This window comes from Musca vetustissima, unplaced genomic scaffold, assembly GCF_032173495.1.
Source record: "Musca vetustissima isolate MV318-11 ecotype Yass unplaced genomic scaffold, APGP_CSIRO_Mvet_v1 utg19218, whole genome shotgun sequence".
Lineage (NCBI taxonomy): Eukaryota > Metazoa > Arthropoda > Insecta > Diptera > Muscidae > Musca > Musca vetustissima.
In genome coordinates this window covers 117,863-145,034 of record NW_026874573.1, presented here as the reverse complement: position 1 = coordinate 145,034, position 27,172 = coordinate 117,863, and the positions used below count along the sequence as shown (strand labels likewise).

The following is a 27,172-nucleotide window of genomic DNA, read 5'->3' as shown; positions in this document are numbered from 1 at the left end:
GAATTTTTTTCTATAGAAAAAAATAGCACCTCAGAAACTGAGGTCGAATTTTTTTCTATAGAAAAATAGCACCTCAGAAACTGAGGTCGAATTTTTTTCTATAGAAAAAAATAGCACCTCAGAAACTGAGGTCGAATTTTTTTCTATAGAAAAAATAGCACCTCAGGTACTGAGGTCGGATTGTTTTCTATAAAAAAAAGTACACCTCAAGAAATGAGGTTGGATTTTTTTCTATAGAAAAAAATAGCACCTCAGGAACTGAGGTCGAATTTTTTTCTATAGAAAAAAATAGCACCTAAGGAACTGAGGTCGGATTTTTTTCTATAAAAAAATTCCCTCACAAACTGAGGTCGATTTTTTTTCTATATAGAAAAAATAGATCAGAAACTGAGTCGGACTCAGTTCCTGAGTTGCTATTTTTTTTTCTATAGAAAAAAAATAGCAACTCAGGAAACCGATGTCGAATTTTTTCTTTAGAAAAAAAATAGCCCCTCAGGAACTGAGGTCGGATTTTTTTCTATACATAAAATAACAACTCAGGAACTGAGGTTGATTTTGTTCTATAGAAAAAATACTTCGGAGGCTTATGTCGATTTTTTTTTTCTGTAGAAAAAAATACCTCAGTAACTGAGTCGATTTTTTTTCTATGGAGATTCACTGTGCTTCGTCTATGCCAATAAATGATCGATATGATTTTCAAAAATTATTTTTAGAATATCAACGCGTTTCAGTTTAAAATTAAATGGTCGGGAAAACCACTTAAAATTTTTGGCACAATGTTTTTAAACTAAATTTTAACAAAAGCAACTACAACAAAATTTAAAAACAAATCTAAAATTACAACAACTACGTCACAAAATACAAATTTCAATGTCTTTTTTGTGATTCTTATTTCTACTTTGTTTAGCTGCCATTCTTTTTTTTTTGTGAGGTTGAGGTTCTAGGAATGTTAATTAGAAGGTTTCATTGGTTTACCTTAAAAATATGTTTCTCATATTGTAATTAGTTGTTGTTAAGCAGCATGTTTGCTCATGCATATTAGTTGGGTGTATTTTGTTGTAAATTTACAAAGAATTATTTTGCTGTCAATTCTTTTTTTTTCTTTTGAATCTGTTCTGCAAACTTACCTTATTCCTCTGTTTGTCCTCCAACTTTCGTCGTTTCTGCAGTAGCTTGAGTTTTCTGGCTTCATCTTTGGCAAATTCTCCTAAATCTTTGGTATAGCGACCATACATCTAAAGGAAATGAAGAGAAGAAGAAGAAGAAGAGAATTTGGAATTAATATTGTTTGTAAATAAAGAAATTGTTTTGGGATATTGGATCGTATGATTGATAATAATCCATTGATAGTAGTTATACGCACCCATGTTTAAAATGTAGAATTTGCTGGAGCATGATTTTTGTTTGGGGAATAAAATGCAGAATATTTGCAAATGAATCGATATTTTTTAATAGATAAAAGAAAAATGTGAAACTTTAGAGACTACAATGTTCTTCGTATAAAAAATTGTAAACTAAATATCTTACAGATTTTTTTTATGAAAAATTATAAACTTAGCAAACAAGATGTTCTTTATATAAAGCTAAGACCCAAATATTTTATAATAAAAATTAGAAGGAATTCAGGAACTAGTTGCTTTTGAAATATTAGACCTTATGGCCGGAGAGATATTAATCTAAAGAAAAAAAGTTCGACGTCAGGTTAAACTTCAAAATTTGAAACGTTATTAGAAGGAAAATAAAATGCACACATTGAAAACTTTTCCGGATCATGTATTCCATACCATAATACACAAAATTTGTTACTTTTCTCACAAGAGTTTTGGTCCATTTGATTCGTGGCTTCTAGAGCGACTAGAAAATCGGACACAAAAAATTTGACCTAAATATCATTTGATCGCCACCAAATTCTATAGATGCCGTCTTCGATAAAATTTCGTAACAATTAGTATGATATTTGTGACCTCTAGTGTAGAAATGGGAATACTAAACAATATCGGAACACATAGATCCCCATAGAAGAAAAGATATACAATTTCGTAAAAATTGCTCCTGTGCATTGTTTACAAATTGTAATGGACAGATGAACGAATCGACTTAGATAATCGAGATATGACGGTAGGTATACTAGGTCTATAACCATTATTTTGTGGCATTGCAGACTTAGGAAGCCACACAAACCTATAATTTGATTTGAATAATTTGAATAGAAACATGAGTGTTGAAAAGAAATCACTAGAGATTTTACCACTAAAAAAGGAATGATTTTCAGAAATATGGAAATCTACAATTCACTAGGGCCTAGGAAAAAATTAAAAGGATACGTCTTCTAGGGAAATATTTCTATTCCCAAGAATAATTCCTCGAAGTATAAATATGTTATCGGACTTCAGTTTCACAGTTTATATTGATCGATACTTTGGGAAATTTTTCATAAATAAAAAGTAGATTTTTCAAAAAAAAAAAAAAAAAAAAAAAACAGTAAGGAAAGTAGTAAAGTCGGACGGGGCCGACTATATGATACCCTTCACCACTGTGGGTATATTAAACAGATGAATCCTAACAGACGTCGCATTATTGAAGAACCATTAACATGAAATTAAACATGTCATTCTGCAACCTATATCGAAATATAGGTTACACTTATTTCAGTACGGTTTTTGCATTCGGCCACATTTTGAGTTCTTTATTTACTTATAAATCCAAATTTACTTATAAATCCAAAATCGGACGAAAATATATATGGGAGCTATATCTAAATCTGAACCGATTTTCACGAAATTTAACACACATCGTTCTAGACTTAGTTCAGTATGCTATGCGAAATTTCGTGCAAATCGAAGGATATATAGGGACATTGTTGCACCATTTACATAAAATCGGACGAAAATATATATGGGAGCTATATCTAAATCTGAACCTATTTTCACGAAATTTAACACACATCATTCTGGACCTAATTCAGTACGTTATGCCAAATTTCGTGCAAATCGAAAGATATATAGCGACTTTGGTGCACCATTTACATGAAATTGGACGAAACTATATATGGGAGCTATATCTAAATCTGGACCGATTTTCTCGAAACTTGGCAGACATCTCTCTAGGCTTAATTCAGTACGTTATGCCAAATTTCGTGCAAATCGAAAGATATATAGGGACTTTGGTGCACCATTTACATGAAATCGGACGAAACTATATATGGAAGCTATATCTAAATCTGGACCGATTTTCACGAAACTTGGCAGACATAATTCTAGACCTAAATGATTAGGCTGTACCAAATTTCGTGCAAATCGAAAGATATATAGGGACTGTTTACATTAAATCGGTTAAATATATATATGGGAGCTATATCTAAATCTGAACCGATTTTTCCCAATTTCAATAGGGTTCGTCCTTGGGCCGAATAAGTGACCTATGCCAAATTTCATCCAATTCGGATCATAAATGCGACCTGTACTTTGTTTACAATTTAACATGCACAGACAGACAGACAGACGGACGGACATGCATAAATGGACTTAGAAAGTGATTCTATGCATATTCTCAAAAGGAACCATGTGTCTATCTCGTTTCCTTTTGCCTGTTACAAACATATGCACAAAGACATAATACCCTGTACCACAGTGTGGTGAAGGGTATAGAAAGATTTGGGATAATTATCTAAATTCTCATTTTCCAAAAATTTTAACTATTTTGAGATGTTAGAATTTGTAATGAAAACTCTGGGATTAAGTTAATCAATTAAAACCCTTAAATTCTCTTTATATAAAAAAATAGATTCTGCGAGATCCAATTTAATTCTAGAAAAAAAAGATATAATGGGTATGGATTTTATTTATGGGATGCGAAGAGTCTGATTTTTTTTTTTGTATAAATACAAAATTGATACCTTTACGTCTTTGTATTCTTGGTGGTAAAGTTTGAGACCTTAATGAACTGTGGAATTTCTTCGATAGAAAATGGAGAAAATCATAGAAAAAACAATTTTCTTCTACGAAGAGGACATCGATGTCAAGAGAAAATTCAGTAGGAACAGGTAACCCATTGTTTTTTTACGCTCCACCTTAGTATGGAGGGTATATTAATTTTGTCATTCCGTTTGTAACTCATTGAAATATTAATTTCCGACCCTGTAAAGTATATATTCTTCATCAGGGTAAAATTCTAACACGATCTAGCATTGTCCGTCCATCTGTTATAATCACGCTATCTTCTGAAGGAATTGAGATAGATCGCCAAAATTTTACATAGAGTCGTCTTTTGTCTGCAGGCAGGTTCGAGATGCAAGTTCGAAGATGGGCTATATCGGTCCACGTTTAGGCATAGCCCCCATATTTTGGGGTTCTTGAGCACGCTTTTCAACCGACTTTTTTCAACTGAAATTTGGTACATTGGGTACCAAATGTCACCACTAAAAATTATAAATATCGGTCCACTTTTACTGGTAGCCTCCATATAACGGTACACCCCATTTACGGTATTTTGGGGGGTTTTAGCGCGTTTTTAAACCGCTTAAATTTGGTACAATGGGTTCTTATTGGGTACCAAATTTATATATAAATATAGGCCCCTTTTTTCGGGTAGCCCCCATATAAGACACCCTCAATTTTCGTTAATTTGGGATTCTTGGGCGCGTTTTTCAACCGAATTCGCTGGAATTTGGTATTTTGTAGTCGCATATAGTAAGAAATCTTCCTACCAAAAATGATTAATATAAATGGGTAGTTCGGATTAAAATAGTTATATTAAAATAGTTAGCTGATTAGTTCTGTGTGTAGTGGTTGTCCCCATATAGGCGTATTCTACCATAGTATAGAAGATAATCGTTACTCGAAATTGTCAGTTTTACCCTAAGACGAATTCTAAGACGATTTAGCCACCGGTTGTAATCATTCCGCTTTCTAAGGAAATCGTGGTAAAAAAAAGTCGAACCTGACGATAATGAAATATATCGGTCAGCATTTAGGCATCTCACCCATATAATTATACTTCCTGAAGGAAAAAATTGAGACACAAGGCAAAAATATTGGAAAATATAGGAAAAATGCATTTTTTTCGAATAGGTGAGATTTCAGAAACAAATGATCTTACACAACCACACCCGCAAAACAAAAAAAAAAAAAAAAAACCAGTAAGGAAAGTAGTAAAGTCGGACGGGGCCGACTATATGATACCCTTCACCACTATGGGTATATTAAACAGGACTATTAGCATGAAATTGGATGAAATAAAATATGTGAAATTTATCTAAATATGAATCTACGTAGATCTATCCATAAAGTATGTAAATCGACTTCAAACAAATATAAATGGGTCATCCGTTGGGCTATGTCTGTACTTCTAGAAAACGCAACTACATAATTCTATACTCAATTTTGTATGTTGTGCAAAATTTGGCGTCAAACTGACTAACATGAGGAGTTTGATGCCCAATTTACTTGAAATCGGGCGAAAATATATATGGAAGCTCTATCCAAATATTAAGCGATTTCAAACAAACTTGTCACAGGATAGGTTACACTAATTTCAGAACGTATTGTTCCTATTGGTTCTTGGTGCGTCAATTACTTAAAATCAATCTATAATAAAAGGGAGCTATATCTAAATCTGGACCGATTTTCACGAAACAACGCAGATATCACTCTAGGCTCAATTCAGTACGTTATGCCAAATTTTGTGCAAAACGAAAGATATATAGGGACTTTGATGCACCATTTACATGAAATCGGACGAAACTATATGTGGGAGCTATATAGAAATCTGGACTGATTTACTCGAAACATGGCAGACATCACTCTAGGCTCAATTCAGTACGTTATGCCAAATTTCGTGCAAATCGAAGGATATATAGGGACTTTGGTGCACCATTTACATGAAATCGGACGAAACTATATGTGGGAGCTATATAGAAATCTGGACTGATTTACTCGAAACATGGCAGACATCACTCTAGGCTCAATTCAGTACGTTATGCCAAATTTCGTGCAAATCGAAGGATATATAGGGACTTTGGTGCACCATTTACATGAAATCGGACGAAACTATATATGGGAGCTATATGTAAATCTTGACCTATTTTCACGAAACTTGGCAGACATCATTCTAGACCTAAATGATTAGGCTGTACCAAATTTCGTGCAAATCAAAAGATATATAGGGACTTTGGGGCACCATTTACATGAAATCGGACGAAACTATATATGGGAGATATATCTAAATCAGGACCGATTTTCATGAAACTTGGCAGACATCATTCTGGGCTCAGTTAAGTACGTTATGCCAAATTTCGTGCAAATCGAAGGATATATAGGGACTTTGGTGCACCATTTACATGTAATCGGACGAAACTATATATGGGAGCTATATCAAAATCTGGACCGATTTTCTCGAAACTTGGCAGACATCATTCTAGGCTCAATTCAGTACGTTATACCAAATTTCGTGCAAATCGAAAGATATATAGGGACTTTAGGGCACCATTTACATGAAATCGGACGAAACTCTATATGGGAGCTATATCTAAATCTGGATCGATTTTCACGAAAATTGGCAGACATCATTATAGGCCTAAATGACTAGCCTGTACCAAATTTCGTGCAAATCGAAAGATATATAGGGACCGTTTACATTAAATCGGTTAAATATATATATATATGGGAGCTATATCTAAATCCGAACCGATTTTTCCCAATTTCAATAGGGTTCGTCCTTGGGCCGAATAAGTGACCTATGCCAAATTTCATCCAATTCGGATCATAAATGCGACCTGTACTTTGTTTACAATTTAACATGGACAGACAGACAGACAGACGGACGGACGGACATGCATAAATCGACTTAGAAAGTGATTCTATGCATATTCTCAAAAGGAACCATGGGTCTATCTCGATTATTTTTGCCTGTTACAAACATATGCACAAAGACATAATACCCTGTACCACAGTGTGGTGAAGGGTATAAAAAAGAAAAAACGGGTAAACACGAATACTTGCGGAATTCTTTCTTTGCTTGGATAGAAATAATTTGTATTGAGACATATAGGGCTAAGCATATTTCTCTACGATAATATTTGAAAAGGGTCTGGAATGTGCGATATGATAATTTGAACAATGTAAGACTCCCGATTCCTTTACTATCTTAGAAAATAGAGGCAAGCTCGATATAATGTGTAGGTATTGCACATGGTAATTTTTAATAGTCTGAACCATTAAGTATGACCTATAATGAATATTTACTACAATTTATACCTTGAAGAAAAATTAATTTTTTTTCATTACTAGATATGTGACTCTAATTCGGATGAAGCATTTGAAATGATGAAGAAGGTAGCGCAATTGCATCAAATGAGTTATTCAGCTCGTATACAGAAAGAGTCCTATAAATGAAAACTAAGATTTTATGACCTAAACATTTTCATTTTAAATTGTTTCAAATCGCAGTTGTGAGAAAAGTTTCCTCATATTAAACATTCATTCCAACCCACATCCCATCAAGCGTTCACCTGCCATGACTTTCCATCACCAATACAAAACCAACAAGTGAAAAAGCGTTAAGTTCGGCCGGGCCGAACTTTGGATACCCTCCACCATAGTTATACTGACAGATACATGCAATGAAAATATAGGGAACATACCAAAAAGTGGGCACATACCGATAATACCGATTTATGTAAACCATTATGTACATTAAATACAAACTTCGGCAATTTTTAATGGGGATTTTTCCTAAAATCTGTATGATCCAAAAAGTGGACTGATATTTATAACGCATTGTAGAGTATGAAATCCTCAAACTACTGTAATTTAGATTACAAAGTTATATGAGGCTATGCCTAAAGAGGGACCAATATTGATTACATAGTGTAGGAAATAGTGAATATTTGGGGATATCATCATATGAGGGCTATGCCTAATTAATGACCGGTATATGCCAATTTTGAACCAAATATTTTAATTGTTTATCTCAATTCTTTCCTTCAGGAGGTATCACGATATTGAGGATATGCCTAAATGTCTGCCGATATATTTCATTATCATCATGTTTGAGTTTTTTTTTATCACAATATCTTTAGAAGGCGGAATGCTTACAACAGATGGCTAAATAGTCTTTGTAGGGTAAAAATTGACTATTCCCCGTAACGACTAACCAACCGCAACACACGGAACAAATCAGTAAACTATTTTAATATAAAAAAGGGGGTTATATGGGGACTACCCCTAAAAAGCGGTGAATATTAATAATTTTTGGTGGGGAGATTTGTTACCATATACGACTACAAATTACCAAATTTCAGCGAATTCGGTTGAAAAACGCGCTCAAGAACCTCAAAATATCGAAAATCGGGGGTACCCTTATATGGGGGCTACCCGAAAAAATTGACCTATATTTATAATTTTTTGTGAAGAGATTTGCTACCCAATAAGAACTCAAATTACTAAATTACAGTCAATTAGGTGAAAAAATCCGGTCAAAACCCCCAAAAAACTGGAAATTGGGAGGTACCCTTATATGGGGGCTAACAGAAAAAGTGGACCTATATTTATAATTTTTAGAGGGGAAATTTGGTACCCAATAAGAACCCCATGTACCAAATTTCAGCGAATTCGGTTGAAAACCGCGCTCAAGATCCCTAAAATACCGAATATTGGGGGGTACACTTATATGGGGGCTACCCGAAAAAATTGACCTATATTTATAATTTTTAGTACAAAGATTTGCTACCCAATAAGAATTCAAAGTACCGAATTTCAGCCAATTCGGTGAAAAAATACGGTCAGAACCCCCCAAAAACTGGATATGGGGAGGTACCCTTATATGGGGGCTACCAGAAAAAGTGGACCTATATATATAATTTTTAGTAGGGATATTTGGTACCCAATAAGAACCCAATGTACCAAATTTCAGCTAATTCGGTTGAAAAACGCGCTCAAAATACCGAAAATTAGGAGGTACCGTTATATGGGGGCTACCAGAAAAAGTGGACCTACACTAATAATTTTTTGTGGAGGCATTTAGTACCCAATAAGAACCCAATGTACCAAATTTCAGCGAATTCGGTTGAAAAACACGCTTAAGAACTTCAAAATACCGAAAAATGGGAGGTACCCTTATATGGGAGCTATGCCTAAACGTGGACCGATATAGCCCATCATCGAACTTGACCTGCCTGCAGACAAAAGACGACTCTATGCAAAATTTTGGGGCTCTATCTCAATTCGTTTAGACGCTAGAGTGATTACAACATACAGACGGACATGCTTAGATCGTCATAGAATTTTACGCTGATCAAGAATATATATACTTTATAGGGTCGGAAATGATTATTTCGATGCGTTACAAACGGAAAAACAAAACTAATATACCCTCCATACTATGGTGGAGGGTATAAAAAAAAACTATTTTTTAAGAAATTAATAGATGGATGGACGGATAGTTTAATGACATTGATGCTGCTAATGATGTCGTCATAGCTACTGTTGTTGTTATGAATTTTGTTGTTGTTGTAACGTTTGCCAAATAATATTTTCGCTAGACAATTTTCATTTCGAAAATTGCATTAAATTGCTAATTTGTTTTTCTATTTTTAACGAAAGGCGACAAATGAACAAAAAAAAAAACACTAACAACAAAAATATAAACACAAATAATATTAAGAAAATATTGAAATAGGTGGTGGTGGTGGCGGATGATGATGGTGATTGAACAAAAGATGAAGACAGAGACAACAATAAATACATAAGTTTTTATTTATATTTGCACTATTATATTTTTGTACACAAATAACAAAAACAACAAAACAAAACAAAAAATTTATATACTAAATAATGTTTGCATTGCTCTGTGTGCACTTGTTCAATGTATTATTATTATTTTTTTGGATCGGAATGGTTCTGTCTGCTGGCTAAGTGTCTGTATAAATAAGAAATGTATATTTCTAGCTAGCTCGAGTACATGTGTGAAAATGTGACGAATGGACATTTTTATACCCTTCACCACACTGTGGTACAGGGTATTATGTCTTTGTGCATATGTTTGTAACAGGCAAAAATAATCGAGATAGACCCATGGTTCCCTTTGAGAATATACATAGAATCACTTTCTAAGTCGATTTATGCATGTCCGTCCGGCCGTCCGTCTGTCCGTCCGTCTGTCTGTCCATGTTAAATTGTAAACAAAGCACAAGTCGCATTTATGATCCGAATTGGATGAAATTTGGCATAGGTCACTTATTCGGCCCAAGGACGAACCCTATTGAAATTGGGAAAAATCGGTTCAGATTTAGATATAGCTCCAATATATATATTTAACCGATTTAATGTAAACGGTCCCTTTATATCTTTCGATTTGCACGAAATTTGGTACAGCCTAATCATTTAGGTCTAGAATGATGTCTGCCAAGTTTCGTAAAAATCGGTCCAGATTTAGATATAGCTCCCATATATAGTTTCGTCCGATTTCATGTAAATGGTGCCCCAAAGTCCCTATATATCTTTTGATTTGCACGAAATTTGGCATAACGTACTGAATTAAGCCTAGAGTGATGTCTGCCAAGTTTCGAGAAAATCGGTCCAGATTTAGATATAGCTCCTATATATAGTTTCGTCCGATTTCATGTAAATGGTGCCCCAAAGTCGTTATATATCTTTCGATTTGCACGAAATTTGGTACAGCCTAATCATTTAGGTCTAGAATGATGTCTGCCAAGTTTCGTAAAAATCGGTCCAGATTTAGATATAGCTCCCATATATAGTTTCGTCCGATTTCATGTAAATGGTGCACCAAATTCGCTATATATCTTTCGATTTGCACGAAATTGGGCATAACGTACTGAATTGAGTCTAGAATGATGTCTACAAAGTTTCGAGAAAATCGGTCCAGATTTAGATATAGCTCCCATATATAGTTTCGTCCGATTTCATGTAAATGGTGCACCAAAATCCCTATATATATTTCGATTTGCACGAAATTCGGCATAACGTACTGAGTTGAGCCTAGAGTGATGTCTGCCAAGTTTTGAGAAAATCGGTCCAGATTTAGATACAGCTCCCATATATAGTTTCGTCCGATTTTATGTAAATGGTGCGCCAAAGTCCCTATATATCCTTCGATTTGCACGAAATTTGGCATATCGTAATGAATTACGTCTAGAATGATGTGTGTTAAGTTTACTGAAAATCGGCCCAGATGTAGATATAGCTCCCATATATAATTTTGTCCGATTTAATGTAAATGTTGCACCAAAGTCCCTATATATATTTCGATTTGCACAAAATATGGTATTGCGTAATGAATAAGGTCTAGAATTATGTGTGTTAAGTTTCGTGAAAATCGGTTCAGATTTAGATATAGCTCCTATATATTTTTTCTTCCGAGTGTGTGTAAATTGTGCACTAAAGACCCAAAGTTTGTCTGATTTCCACACAATTGGTACAATGAACTGTAGTTACTATAATACATTTCCTTTACATTGCTTTATATAATTTTGTCCCATTGTAAGAAGCAACCCTATATCTGACCAAATGAAAACTTTAGTGTAGGTTACAGAATGACATGTTTATGGATCCATTTTCATGTTAATGGTCCTTCAAAAATTCGACGTCTGTTATGATTCTTCTGTTGAATATACCCAAAGTGGTGAAGGGTATCATATAGTCGGCCCGTCCGACTTTACTGCTTTCCTTACTGGTTTTTTTTTTTTGGATCGGAATGGTTCTGTCTGCTGGCTAAGTGTCTGTATAAATAAGAAATGTATATTTCTAGCTAGCTCGAGTACATGTGTGAAAATGTGACGAAGCAACATCTTCAATAATCAATAATTTGTTTGAATACAATGGCAAATGTGTTGGAATTGTTGTTTGTTTTTTTACGGAGGAAAATATTGGAAAGTGAATCTTTTGACTAGAATTATTAAACATTTTAGAATGTATATGGTTGTATAGAAATGGTTTATTGAACTTATTTAGGTAAGGCCTAAAATTTATTAAGTTGTTCCATAAGTTTTTTCCCTATTCATACCGATTTGAATATCCCATATTGATCAAATGCCTATGTACCGCTGTCTTGGGAATGTTAGTGCCATCCACTATCTCACGCACACTATATTGCGGATTTTCAGCGAGCACAGTCCTGATAAGTTCCGCATCCGTCGTTACTGGTCGGCCGCTGCGAATCAAAATTGCCGGCTCTAAATTTCTTAAACCAAATGCGGACGGTACTGATGATCGTAGTACCACTCCCGTAAACGGTGCAAATTTCGTCTGGAGTGTCTTTTGCATTATTGCCTTTTTTTTAAGCAATGGAGTATAGCATGCCGTAAGTGCTTCTTTTGGTTCTCCATATTGAACGGGGCAGAAAAAAATTTAAAAAAGGCTTTGTCACCGACGAAACGTACTTTGAAAGAGTCTGGAACGACGGAAACCGATGCCATAAACAACTAAGAGATAAGCCTGCATGTTTATATAAGCATAGCCAGTCAGACCAATTTATAGCGTGGCTCGGAAGAAACTTATGGGACAACCTAATAAAATCATCTGCATGGCTCTTGCTTTTCGGAAAATTTTTGTACTAAAATGAAATTCCAAAATAGAGCGAAAAATTTTATAATAAAAAAACATTGAATTTATAAACGTCTCAGAATAGATAATCTGAATGCAATGTAAATCTGTATATGGGCTGAAATGTAGATACTGTTCACGTAGCCTGAGGTCTTCTGAGCTGAATGTCGATTTGAAGGCCTGTGAGTTTTTAGACACATTGAAGGCCAGGGACAAAGAGTCTTTACAGTCGATCTGATAACCGAGTCGTTTTTTTGAAAGTGGCTTTAATCTATCTTAGGTTCTGATACAAATCTTGGGTTTCTAGAAAAGTTTAAAACACTTAATACGTTATGTATTTTATAGTGTCTAAGGGCACAAAGCAAAAACTAAATTGATACAACTTAAGGGGACCCCCCATTCTCGAGTCAAGTCAAAATCTCAAGAACTCTTGAAGACATAGCCGATTTATTGTGTCAGCATCAAGTGACGGCTAAAGGGCTTCTCAAACTTTAAACGCGTTTTTCTCTTTTGTGAATGGCGGGCACGATTACTCAAAAACTAATAACCCAATCGATTCCAAATTTTTACACGTTTTTCTGTGAGTATATAGCTATCGCATGAACTAGGATAAAGCTAATCGGTGAAGATCTTCCTTATTTTTGAACTTGGGTTTTGGTCAAAAATCGGCGATTTTCCAAAAATATGTTTTCAAAGGTCCGCCATTTCGTTAATTTAAGAGCGAAGTCAATAATCCTAGTTCATACGAGAGCCAGACATGTACTCTTTCTAACACCGTTGGAATTTTCGGATTCCGATGTTCCAGTGGGGAGTTATCATGCCCGCCATCAAAAATAAGGACTTTTCTTTAATTACAAAAAAAACAACAACAATATATATGTTCCTTAAGGGGGGGTTCCCTAAACAAAACTTTTGAAACAAATTTTACCCAAGCCTTTAAATATGTCAATATAAGACAACGTGCAAAAAACAAGACTAAATTTCATCTGAAATTCATTTTCCAGGATGTCTTAATAATCCAAACGATGTCCGGAAAGTATTTTGGAATCTATGAACTGAAGAAGAGTTTGTTATGAAAAGAATATACAAAACTTTTTCTATATAAGGCCTGTAGGCTCATTTAACACTTTACTGCATTTCTTTAAGATTAGATTGAAATATTTCCATAAGAGCCTTTTATAAAAACAAGAAACCACTAGACGGGACTTTTCTATTTTAAATACTGCGAGTTTCACTTGAAATCGGGTAGAATTCCATGCTCTACGATGCCTCATGTTGGGCGCCAAATGTCTAGCTAAGATAAAAACCCATTACAAGAAAACCTTAGCATTATGCTTAATATCAAAATTTCAGCAAACGAAAATGTTTAAGTTCTCCTCCATGTTGGGCGCCAAAAATTCCAGAAATGACAAACAATGTTGGGGAAACATCAGCGATAAAACGTCAATATGAGAGTTAAGAAAATTGTATTGTTGATATGATGTTTTGTTTTTATACCCTTCACCCCACTGTGGTACAGGGTAATATGTATTTTTGTAACAAGCAAAATGAAACGAGATAGATCCATGAGAATAAGCATAGAGTCGATTTATGCATGTCCGTTCGTCTGTTGATGTTAAATTGTAAACAAAGTACAGGTCGCATTTATCGATTTGGATGCAATTTGGCACAGCTCATTTATTTGGCCCAACGGCGAATGGTGTGTGCCAAGTTTCGTGGAAATCGGTTCAGATGTAGATATAGCTCTCATATATATATTTTCATCCGATTTAATGTAAATGGTGAACGAAATTTCCTATATATATTTCGATTTGCACAAAATTTTATATAGTCTAGAATGATATGTTCCAAGGTTCGTGGAAATCAGTTCAGATGTAGATATAGCTCTCATATATATTATCGTCCGATTTAATGTAAATTGTGAACCAAATTCCCTATATATATTTCGATTTGCACAAAATTTTATATAGCGCACTGAATTAAGTCTAGAATGATGTGTGTTAAGTTTCGTGAATATCGGTTCAGTTTTCGTCCGATTTAAGGTAAATGGTGCGCCAAAGTCCCTAAATGCCTTTCGTTCAATTTCATGTCAATATTCTTTCGAAAAGGCGACGACTGTTAGGAGACTATGAAGAATATACCCAAAGTGGTGAAAGGTGTCCTTACTGTTTTTTCCTGGTGCTATGTTGGGCGCCAAATATCTAGAAATCGTCCGATTTATAGTAAATTGTGAACCAAATTCCCTATATATATTTCGATTTGCACAAAATTTTATATAGCGCAATGAATTAAGTCTAGAATGATGTGTGTTAAGTTTCGTGAATATCGGTTCAGTTTTCGTCCGATTTAAGCTAAATGGTGCGCCAAAGTCCCTAAATGTCTTTCGTTCAATTTCATGTCAATATTCTTTCGAAAAGGCGACGACTGTTAGGAGACTATGAAGAATATACCCAAAGTGGTGAAAGGTGTCCTTACTGTTTTTTCCTGGTGCTATGTTGGGCGCCAAATATCTAGAAAATAAAATAGTACTAGTATTGAAACTTAGTGCTCTATAAATATAAGAATTTATTCGTAACGTTTCGATCTACCATCATTCTCCAGAAATTCATTTCATAGAGTTCGAAGTGGCTCGGTTTATTTAGTTCCATAGTTCTTCAATCGTTCATTGGGACACGTTCATTAGTTTGACCAAGGAACGGGAAGATCTAGATAAATGAAATTAACTAGTACCGATCGTTCCGTTGACGGAATAGTTCATTTGAATTAGTTTGAATTTATATTTAAAAATAAAAAAAAAAATATTTAGCATAAAAAAATATTTTGCTACACGCCAAATAAAGAAAAATGCCTAGAGTGAGCGTTCGTACGCTGTTGCATATTTCAAAATTTATAAAAAATTACATAGAATCACATGAGACAAGGTAAAAGGGGTTCAAAGGTTTTTTTCTAATTCTCCAGCAGAAATAAAAACACCTCTTGAAACTTCCATATGTTGGGCGCCAAATATCCAAGAATATATTTCGGCATAGAAAATTATTAAAAACAACATTCAGCTTCTAATATTTCGATAGTGAAAACTATTTATATAATAAACATCAGAAAATATATATTTAAATTATTTTGGAAAATGCTGAACAGAAGAATGAAATAATTTTTGCCAGAAAAACAATAAATGTTGTTGGGCGCCATGTTAAGAACAATCAGATTAATATAAGTTAGTGCTGATCAAGAGGCAATGTAAGAAAAAAAATCACACGGCAGGAGAGAAGAGAAATTCCAGGAGAGAAGAGCAATTCCATAGGGCTTCATCTAATTCAAAAGAGTTTAAATTCTATATGACGTTGGGCGCCGAATGCTAAAGTTGATTGGAGGAAGAAAATGTTTGAATCAAAAACTGACCCCTTACCATGGGATCGGATAAACATGTATTAATACCACCACTCAAGTGTGTAAATACCAAGGAATCTAATCTATGAAAGGAGATATTTCCATTTCTTGTTTTATCTTGATTAAATAAAAAATAATTAGATTGACCATTTGACAAATCTGGCGTGAGAAAATATACGAAGAACTCCTGAGAGATTTTAAAACAGAAAAAAAAATTAGAAAGACTAAAATTTTCGTAAAAAATCATTTATATTTTACGTTGGGCGCCAAATAAAAGCGCTATAATATTTGTTACTGAATTTATTAGCTCTTATGATTTTATTCTTTAATCAGAAATATCATAATAAAATAAAGAATTCGATATACAGTCGAAATCGTTTATAACTACAACGATGTATTGGTTATAATTACTCATCCAAAAGTCCCGGGAACAGTTCTGCCCTTAATTTGATATCCTTTAAAACGACATAGCTCTTATATCGATCAATTTCGCCGGTCCCTTGAAATAAGAGATTACGACTATAAAATAGTCTAAAATTCAGCATTAGATAAGAAACATAAGCTGCTGCTTCACGTTGGGCGCCAATTACAAGAAGATTATTTTATATTTTTTTTCTTTGAAAATGATTCAAAATTGAAAAGATTTTTTTTTTTAATTTGAGATAATGTGAAATGCTTTTATTGCTAAACAGCTGATTTTGTAGAATCGAGAGAGTAACATTTCATATTACTCTCTAAAAATATGTTAGTGAGCAATTGAAACACAATATGGATATTTGATCTAAGAGAACATTGAACCAGAATTGGAAAAAATATATTATTTAAATATATTTCTTATATGTTGTTTTTTTTTAATGCATTCATGATTTATTATTTCAAAAAAAAAAATATATATATATATATATTGTGAATACATTTTGGCATTGTTCCGGATCTTTACAATGCAGGCCGCCAGACGAAATATTTTTTTTTGTTGTTGTTGACGAATCTCAGAGACTTTGCCTGCTGCTGAAAAATTGTCGTCTTTACAAACAAATTGTCCTAGGCAGATTTGTGGACAGACAGCCCGAAAAGACGACAGCAATGGCAGTGACATACAAATCCAAGAAGAAGATATACAAGAGAGAAAAAATAATAAATTTGCAAAAACAAAAAATAAATCTCATAGAACCGAAGCGATTGCCAACATTGTAGGCCAAGATCAATATAGACGCATATGTTTCTTAAAATATGCAGCAGCTACATACAACATGAATGGATGTGTGAGTATGGGTAATTTGGTGTAGATGATCGAAAATGATTAATGAAAGCTCAAGGACGTGTATTACAATTTATAGAAAGGGAAATAATGTGAATTTAATTTTAATTATATCCTCCACCAAAAAGTGTCCTTCCGTTTGTAGCTCCTTTAAATATTCACCGGAAACCCCGAAAAGTACTAATATATTTGTACTCGATCAAAATAAAATTCTATTCTATTCTATTTGGCTACCTCAGTCTGTCTGTTGAGTTCGCAATAGTTAAAATATAGTCTGTGTGGGACTGAGGAGCTGTAGAGAGGTCCGTATAGGTATTAATGAGCTCTATAGAGGTCCTTATAGGTACTGAGGAGATCTAGAGAGGTCCGTATAGGTATTAAGGAGCTCTGTAGAGGTACGAGTTGATATTAAGGTGCTCTGTAGAGGTCCGTTGTGGTATTAAAAAGCTATAAAGAGGCCTGCGTAGGTGTTACACTGAGGTCCGTCGAGGTACAGAGAAAATCTATACAGGTCCGTGTCGGTATTTATATGCTCTATAAGTTCCGAATAGTTACCTATAGAGGTCCGTTTAAGTCTTGAGGAACTCTATAGGGTCCCCTTCAGATAATGCGGAGGTCTGTAGATGCCCGTGTAGGTATTAAGGAGCTATATAGAGGTTCGTTCCGGTATTAAGGAGACCTATAGAGGTTCGTGTAGCTGTTGAATAGGTCCCTCTAGTCACTGAGGAGCACTATAGAGACACGTGTTGGTCCTAAGAAAGTAAATAGAGGTCCTTACAAATACTGAGGTCCTCTATAGAGGTCCGTGTTGTTATAAAGGAGCTCTACAGTGGTCTGTGTAGGTATTAAGCGTCTCTATAGAGGTCTTTATAGGAGCTACATATATAGGGGCCCCTGAGGAGTTCTATAGAGCTCCCTGTCGGTATTAAGACGTTCTATAGAGATCCGTGTCGGTATTAAGATGTTCTATAGAAGTCTTTATAGATACCGAGGTGCTCCAAAGAAGTCTGTGGTGTGGTAGGTATTAAGGAGTTCTATATAGGTCCGTGTCGGTATTAAGATGCTCTATAGAGGTCCGTCCAGTTACTTAGGAGCCCTATAGAGGTCCGTTTAAGTCTTGAGGAACCCCATAAAGGTCCTTATAGATACTGAGTAGGTCTGTAGATCTCCTTGTAGCCATATATAGAGGTTCATGTCGTTATTAAGGAGCTCTAAAAAGTTTCGCATAGCTATTAAGGATACTCCTCTTGTTTCGTATAGGTCCTGAGGAACTACTTAGAGTTCCTTATAAATACTCAGGACCTCTATAGAACCATATCGGTATTAAGTTGCCTAATGAGGTCCTTATAGATACTGAAGAGGTCTATAGAGGCACAGTTTTAAGGAGGTCCGTCTAGTTACTGAGGAGCTCTATAGAGGACAGTGTAGGTCCTGAAGAACTAAATAAAGGTCCCTATAGATACTGAAGAGCTCTATAGAGGTTCGTGTCGGTATTAAGATGCTCTATAGAGGTCCAATTTGTTATATAGATCTACAGGGATCTGTGTAGATATAAGGGAGCGCTATAGAAGTCCGCCTAGTTTCTGAGGAGCTCTATTGAGGTCAGTGTATGTCTTGATGAACTCTGGAGACATCCTAATACATACTAAGGAGCTCCATAGATGTCCGTTTCGTGATTAAGATGCTCTATAGAGGTCCTTTTAGATACTGTGGAACTCCAAAGAGGTCAGTGTAGGTATTAAGAAGCTCCTTATAGATACTCAGGAGCTGTATAGAGGTCCGTGACGGTATTAAGATGCTCTATAGAGGTTCAATTTGTTATAAAATTCTACAGAGGCCTGTATAGAAACTATATAGAGGATCTTATAGATACTGAGGAGCTCTATAGAGGTCCGTGTCGATATTAAGAGGTCCTTATAGGTACTGAAGAGGACGGAGTATTTACGGTAGTGCATTTTAGAGTTCATTTTATATACTTAGGAGCTTTATGGAAGTCATTATAGATACTGCGGAGCTCTATAGAAGTTATTATATGTATCTTATAGATATTGAGGAGCTCTATAGAGGTCCGTGTCGATATTAAGAGGTACTGAAAAGGACGGAGTATTTACGGTAGTGCATTTTAGAGTTCATTTTATATACTTAGGAGCTTTATGGAAGTCATTATAGATACTGCGGAGCTCTATAGAAGTTATTATATGTATTGCAGATCTCTTAAGTGGTACTTACAGAAGTTCTTATGGGTGATTACAGGAGTTACTATTCCAAAGAGGATTCCTATAGCAATACTTAAATCTCCTGAGTTTTTAGATGTCCTTACAAAAGGTTCACTGAGGAGCACTAGAAGGTGTTTTGTATACCTTCCATTATATATAGATTTCCCTACAGAGAACCTTCAATTGAAATAGGTATCCTTACAAAACACTTTTCATTGCTATAGAACATCTTCCATTACTGAACATCTTCCATCGGAGTTAGAATCCTTACAGAACACCTTCCATTGTAATATATGTCCTTGTGTCATTATAAATGTATACACATCCCTAGTTTCATTCCCTTTCTTTCCCCAAAAAAAGCCAATCCCCATGAAAGCTTCAAGCCTACAAAATGATATCCAAATTTCTCTCTAACACACACACTTACATAATAAAAAGCTTCAATCTCCACATCAACTTGACTTTTGAGTTCATTATATAGATCATGACTGGCGCGACGTGAATATGTATCATCTAAACGTGATGCTTCCGTTGAGGTAAGCAGGCCAGCGGCATGACGATGTTCGGCCTCCTGTCGCAAATAATCATCGCGATTTATCAGTAATTCCGGTTCGAATGCATATTCACGAATATATTCATCGCACTGGCCATCACATTCTTGTTCGTTTTTAAACATCGAAACGATGGCGAGGGGAGTGACGAAATGCGTGCATGCATTGCACGCATTCGACACAATTTTCAACTAAATGACACGGCACTGCACTGCACTTAACGGGTTAACAAACAATATAGTTGAGGTAATATTTCAATATTATTAGGATTCAAAGCATTGTTGCCATCTGAGCCCATACACCCTTGAGTGCTGGAGGGTGAAATCTTAGAAATGAATTTTTCTTTTGTTGTATTTTTCTGCTTTCTTATTATTCTTGTTGTTTGTTTATTTTTTCTTTATTTTCTATTTGGATTCATTTTTTGTTTTTAAATATTGATTTCCATTGTTTTCAACACTTCCGATTATTGATTATTGAGGCGTTTATTTTCGCAATGGTTTGTTTTAGATTATTTTTAATTATTTTATATAAGCCGTTTTTGAATTAAATTTTCAATTTAATTTAATTTAATTTGTATATATTTAAATTTCAAGTCGTTGTCTCATAAATTTGTACATAAATGCAGCTGCTTCGAATTATGATTTTCTGTCGTCCTGTATCATTTCTCATTGGCTTAGTCATAATTTCTTTTAAGAATACTCATTTATTATTTCCAATCATTCTTTTATGAACTCAAAATATATATATATTTTTTGTATTTCTTTTTATCTTTGTTGTTTATTACATTGTTATTACATTTTATATAAATTTTGTTTTTGTTGTTATTTATTTTTTTTCTCTGTTTTGGTATTCTACAACTGAAATTATCACGTCAATTAGTTTTTTTTTCAAATGGTCATCCGAAAAGATTTTAAAAAAAGATTATTTTTATTTATTAATAAATTTGTTGGTTTTTGATTTGACTGCATTTATTTTTATAAAAAAAAATATTATAGTCGTGAGACAGCAAACATTTTTAAAAATATTCTGATGCACTTGTTTCCTATTAAGGAAAATAAGATATTCTTAACATCAAGAACAGATATTAAGAGTACTCAGCCTGTTCTGAAAATTACTGTTTTACTATTGACAAAAAGAATGGGGTAGAGATAAATGTTATCTAAGAACGAACCTTCATCATTCCATGCAGATTCGAAGTCTCTAAAGTCGATTGGGACTTTTATATGGAGGCAGACAGGTTGGAAAATTGGGCTAGGACCTTAAACATAACGAAAATTGTGCGTGACCTTTGTGTGGCGGTTATGTGGACCAATACTGAAAATACCAAATTACTGAAATACCAAATTACAACCTAATATATAGTCACTTAAATATATAATAAGTAGAAGTGTATATAGGAAAAAGACCACTCAAATACCTATAGAGAGGCTGGACCTTTATATAAGGGCTATACTCAACAAAAAATCGACCGATATTTATTTATTGGCACAAATTTTAAATACCAAGTTAGAGCTAATTCCGTGCCCAATCTCCTCAAAAGTTGACCGATATTTATCATTTATGGTAAGTAGAAAGATCATCCAATAAGGAACCAAACAAATAAATTTGGGGACTCCGAACTTGGCCTGACGGCTGTCAACGATATGAAAAATGTCTGCCTTGCTTTCGGAAGAACTAACTGACAAACCGGAGCAAAATTGGTAATCTTCACATACATGATAATTCTTGTCCATATCCCGTTCTCCATAAAAAATTGTGGCCTTTATACCGGTAAAAATAAAAGGCAATAATAAAGTTTTTGGCCGTGAAAATATTGACGAATAATAAAAAAACACACACACACAGACAAGAACCATATCTCCTTGTCCTTTTCGGAAAATACACAGAATTTCCGTAACATTGTGTTATGTTACAAAAGGGACTGAGAGAAGTTGATTGTAGACACAGCCTTCTGTATCCAACAATAACATAGAGATCAAAGCGTCATATTCCTAAGGAGTTTCGGAACATTTCCTCCACTATTCTGGAAGCGGAAGAGATTCTCAGACCTACCCGCTTATTGAAGTTTGAACAAACCGCCTCAATATTATCATCAATAACCCAAATGAATAAATTTTACTGAACATTTAGAATACATTTACTTACAGATTGACACGAAATTTTAAATAGGTGGCCGCATTGAAACAATTTTTATACACCCTCAAAAATAAAACACGTTTCTTGATGTCCTAAAAACATATTTTTCTAAATGACCGCGCTATAATAGACCTTCAAATATATGTTTTTACGCACCTTAAAAATATTTTTGTAAAGACCCTCGCATACAATAGGCCTTTAAAGAAATTCTTCTTCTACAAGAAATATTTTTTTCTAAAAAAAAACAAGCTTAAAATAGGTCTTAAAAAATATTTTTCTATAAAAACAAGCTTAAGATAAGACCTCTAAAATAATAAACCCCTATTTGGGGTTTGAATTATTTGCTAAGGTTTTTGTTTAATTCTGGTTTTAATTTTGTCGATTTTGGGGTGGATTTTCAAATAATATGTACGCTTATCACGCGACATCTCGAAATACTGATGTTTTATCCCTTAATAAAATCTATAAAAGGCAAAAAACAACAACATCATACTCATAATGGCACATCTGTAAAAAAACACTATTTTCGAAGATTTTTTCATGATATTTCGCACTAGGCTTAGAACTTGCTATTAATTTAACCAACAATATGACAGGAAGATATTCAAAGGAAAAACAAAGAACTTTTCTTAAAACTCCATTTGGATCGGATGTCAAAGTCTCAAAATTGAGCCAATTTTTGGTATGATTATTAAATACCCCAAATCGAAAAAATTAAAACCGGGTTTAAACAAACACCTTAGCTAATAAATTAAAACCCAGCAACCGTCTTAAAGACCCTTAAAATATTTTTCTAAAAATCGACGCTCATTACAGACCTTCAAAAACTATTTTTCTAAAAATTCACAATATTGATAGGCAGGTTAATGCAGCATCAAATGCTCTAAATCTCTCTGATTGACATGGAATATTGCATAAGCCACTAAATGATGCATAGAATAGTGTTGCAAGTTTTATTCTAATATTTCGAAGAACATTGTCTCCTTCTAGAAAATAAATCTGGGAGAATTTGAAATAAGTCCAAGGTTCCAGACTTTTATTACAGATCGGGATTTTAATTTAAGGTTTAGAAAACATGTTATAACAAACCAAACATTATGCGGGACATTTGTATTGGTGGTATTTATAAAATGGACCAACACTGAAAAAAATGGGAATACGTTTTTTTCATTAGTAATCTGAAATGTCAATTGCAGGTACTTCAATGGGAAAATGCGGCTAAAACCTTAACAATGTCTTTAATATGCGGAGTATGGATGGACCTACATCGAATACATTTTTTAACCCCCCAAAATGCGGATAAGCAAAAATGGTGGCTATACCCAAACATGTACCGATAAATTCCACTTGAAATATCAAAAATCCTTTGAGAATGCATGTGCAAAATTTAAAATATTGCGATCGTTCACAAGGTACTAGTAGTATATTAAAAAGAAACATTGTAAGCTATCTACGCAATATCGGAAATTCCATTCATTGGTTTGGGAAACATTTTAAAACGGAGATAATTAAATAATTATAATAGAAACCTAATTTTGCATAAAGAATCCACAAATCTGTATATCAGGTATCAGGCGATATATACTAAGACCACTACTCAAATTTTATCAATTGATATTTTATATTTAATAATTATTTGAAACTATGTGCACCATTTAGAAATACACATTTTTACTCGTTTAGCTCTGTTTAAACATTTCTTTTCTGAGACCATTTTAATAAAACATATTTTATTATATTTTTTTGTATATATTTTTCATTTAATCCATTATTTTGTTGTGTTTAGCAGTTGCCTTTTGTTTGCACTTGGCAAATTTTTTCCTTATTTGTTTTTTCTTCTTCTTTTTCCTGTTTCTTAAGCGTTATTGACGTTATTGTATTGTGTATTGTACAGGGACGTGAAATAATTTTAATTTAATTAACGTTGTGGATATATAATATTTTGTTTAGTTCTATTTTTCTCTATTCTAATTTTTTTTTTCAATTTTTAACAATATTTGTTTTTTTTTTTGTTTGTTTTAATTTCACCATCATTTATTTAATATCTTTTTTTAGTTATAATGCTTCATTTTGATTTTATTATATTTATTAAATTAGAATTTACTATTATTTTTGTTATTTGTAATAAATTAATTTTCCAATTTTCTTCTATATTTATTTATTTTCAAAATCAAATATATTGATTAGTTTTGTAAAATTTAAGAAATTTAAATGTGTATTTTGAATATGTACCAACGTTTTTTATATTATTTATATATTTCTTTCATTTCTGTAGGAGAAATAGTTTTAAAATAAATATTATAATTTCATTTTTATTTTGAAATCTGTTATCAAAATTTCTGTGCATTTATTTTTATTTTTAATACTTATTGATTTTTATATTTGTAATTTATAAATTTATTTTTTTTAATATAGATTATTATATTTTATTTAATAAGATATATTTTTTTTATTTTTCTGTTCTTATTATTTAAATTATTTTTATTGCATTTTTTATTACATCTATAATTATTATTTTCATATTATTTTTTAATATTTTTTAATCATGATTAGTTGAAAATTGGTTTCTTTTTAATATTTTTTCTGTATAGTTCTTATATTTTTATTTACACTCATTTTAAAAAATTCAAGCTATTTTTATTCATTATATGGGTCAATATAAAACACTATCATATTCAAATATATTGTAAAGCAGAATGTAAGTTTTTTTTTTTTTTTGTAAAAACATTAATATTTAATATTTATTTGTATTTTTCAATAATTTAATTAATTCATGGATATTTTTCATAAGATGTAATTTTTATTGGAGTAAATTTGTGTACTTTTTTAAAATTTGTTTTTTTTATTTTATATAAATTTTTAAATTTATAATTAACATTCTTTAATTATTTAAATACAAATATTTTTTAATATTATTCAATTTCTTTTTTATTTTTGTGAACAATTTTTTATCATTTTTTAAATTTAAGTTTTTTATTTATTAAATATGTTACTTAAAATTAAATATATTATCTGTCTATTTTATAAGGTCCTAAGTGTTGATTATTTTAAATTATTATTACTATTATTTTTTTTAATAATAAAATGTGTAGGTTTTAATTTTATTTATTTATTATTGTATATTTTGTATTATTTATTTATATATTTAATTTTATTGCATTATTTTTAGCCTTTTGTTTGAACTTGGTTTATGCCGATTTAATTTTTAATATTTTAACTTCTGCTTATTTAAATTTGCTTTGTTCATTTTTTTAATACTTGTTAAATATTTTTTTTTTAAATGGTCTGGGTTTTTTCTTTATTTAAATTGCATTCTTATCGATTTCTGACTTTTTTAATTATATTTCAATTTTGTTTTTAAAAGTATACATTTTATAATGTTGTGTTATTTTTTTTTTTAATTTAATTTTGTATTGGATTTCAATCACACAATTAGCATTCAATATTTTACCTAAATTATTGATTTACGTTGTCATGTTATTACATAAACATTTATGACACATTTTCTTCCTTACACAAAAATTTATTTAAATTATCTTTTTTATTATTTTATTATTAAAATAAAAAACACATTTTTTATTAATTATCCTTGTTGTGACTGCACATTGTAGCTTTCTTCACATTTCACAATTTTTAGAATTTTCTTCAATTTTTAATATTTTTTTTCACTCCGGCCCTCCGCCGTTATGGGCCTAGTTTGTGAAATTGTTTTATTGCGAATGGGTTCTTCTACATATTTTTTTGTCTAATATTTGCGAAAACTTTTTGAAAACTGAAAACATTGGCAAAGCTTTTCCTACCTTCATGTGGCGAAAAAAAAAGATTGTTTCAACATTTCGTTGCCTTATTTTCCTCCACTTTTTTTGCTGTTATGTTTTACTATGTGAGTGTGTGCGTATGTATGTGTTTTTGTTCAATGTGGAATATAAATAATATAATATTATTATTTAAGAAAAAAATGAAAAACACAAAAATAAGAAAACATTAAGTTTTTTTCTTTCTTAGTCTTCTTCTGTTTATCTCGGCAGGGTAGAGGGTCGGTCAGCCAGCCAGTCTGCATTTGAAGAATTTGCACCATCAACCCAGCCAGACCAAGAACAAATTGTAGTGTGGACAGACAAACTAGCCATCAGACAACAAATACAAATCATGTGCAAGAAATGTTGTTTTTTTTTGAATATTTTGCGCGTAATTTTTATTTTGTTTATATTTCGGTGTACTTGCCCTTCTTACCCAGACCTTAGGCAAAAAATATTTCATACAAACAATCGCACACTTTAGGTGATCTTGAAATATATAGAAACAGCATTTCAATACTTAATATGTTACAGCGTGCAACAATTCAATAATGGAACCCATTATGATTTTTTTTTTGGGGTCCCAAGAACCCAGAAAAATAATATCTGGAAATATAGATTTTCAAGAATCCCAGATATTTAACAGCCATAGAAAATTATTATTAATTATATTTTTTATAGAAACAACAAACTGCGATCAAGCCTGACTATTTTGAAAAAAAAATATATATTTTTTATTCGATTACCTCTAAATCGCTTCGAGAAACTTTCAAATTCGCCATTGCCAACGAAAGTTATTAACCAAACTAAAACTGTATTCATTGTTTCCGAACATTTTATGTTCAGTCAATACTCAAAACATAAAAATTATATATATTTTTAGATTCTTTCAAAAATTTAAAACAATTGCATTAAAACAAATATTGAAAAAAAAGTTTATTTACTTTCTTTTTTTATACGCTAAACTATAAAATCTAAATATTAGTGGGTAAATACAGAAGTATTGCTCATAGGGTGCCAAAGGAGGGAAAGAAAGAAATTGTTCAATTCTTTCTTTGCCAAAAAAATCGTCATTCCATTTGCAGACCCCAGCTTTTTAGATGATTTTTCTATTTTTATATAAAAACCAGTAAGGAATGTAGTAAAGTCGGACTGGGCCGACTATATGATACCCTTCACCACTTTGGGTATAGTGTACACATGTATCCTTACACTTGCATGTCGATGTCCCCTCGAGAGGAACATACTCATGTCTTTCTGCAACCTA

At 32.7% G+C, this 27,172-nt stretch overlaps 1 protein-coding gene across 1 annotated transcript in view; it reads right to left on the bottom strand.

The window, feature by feature from the left end:
• The window catches only part of LOC133334593 (chloride channel protein 2), a 48,999-nt gene that overhangs the window by 12,533 nt on the left and 9,294 nt on the right, over nucleotides 1–27,172 (bottom strand). Inside the window, exon 2 of the mRNA XM_061542911.1 lies at nucleotides 1,128–1,235. Coding sequence (XP_061398895.1) covers nucleotides 1,128–1,235 — 108 coding nt within the window. The remainder of the gene's footprint in view (nucleotides 1–1,127; nucleotides 1,236–27,172) is intronic.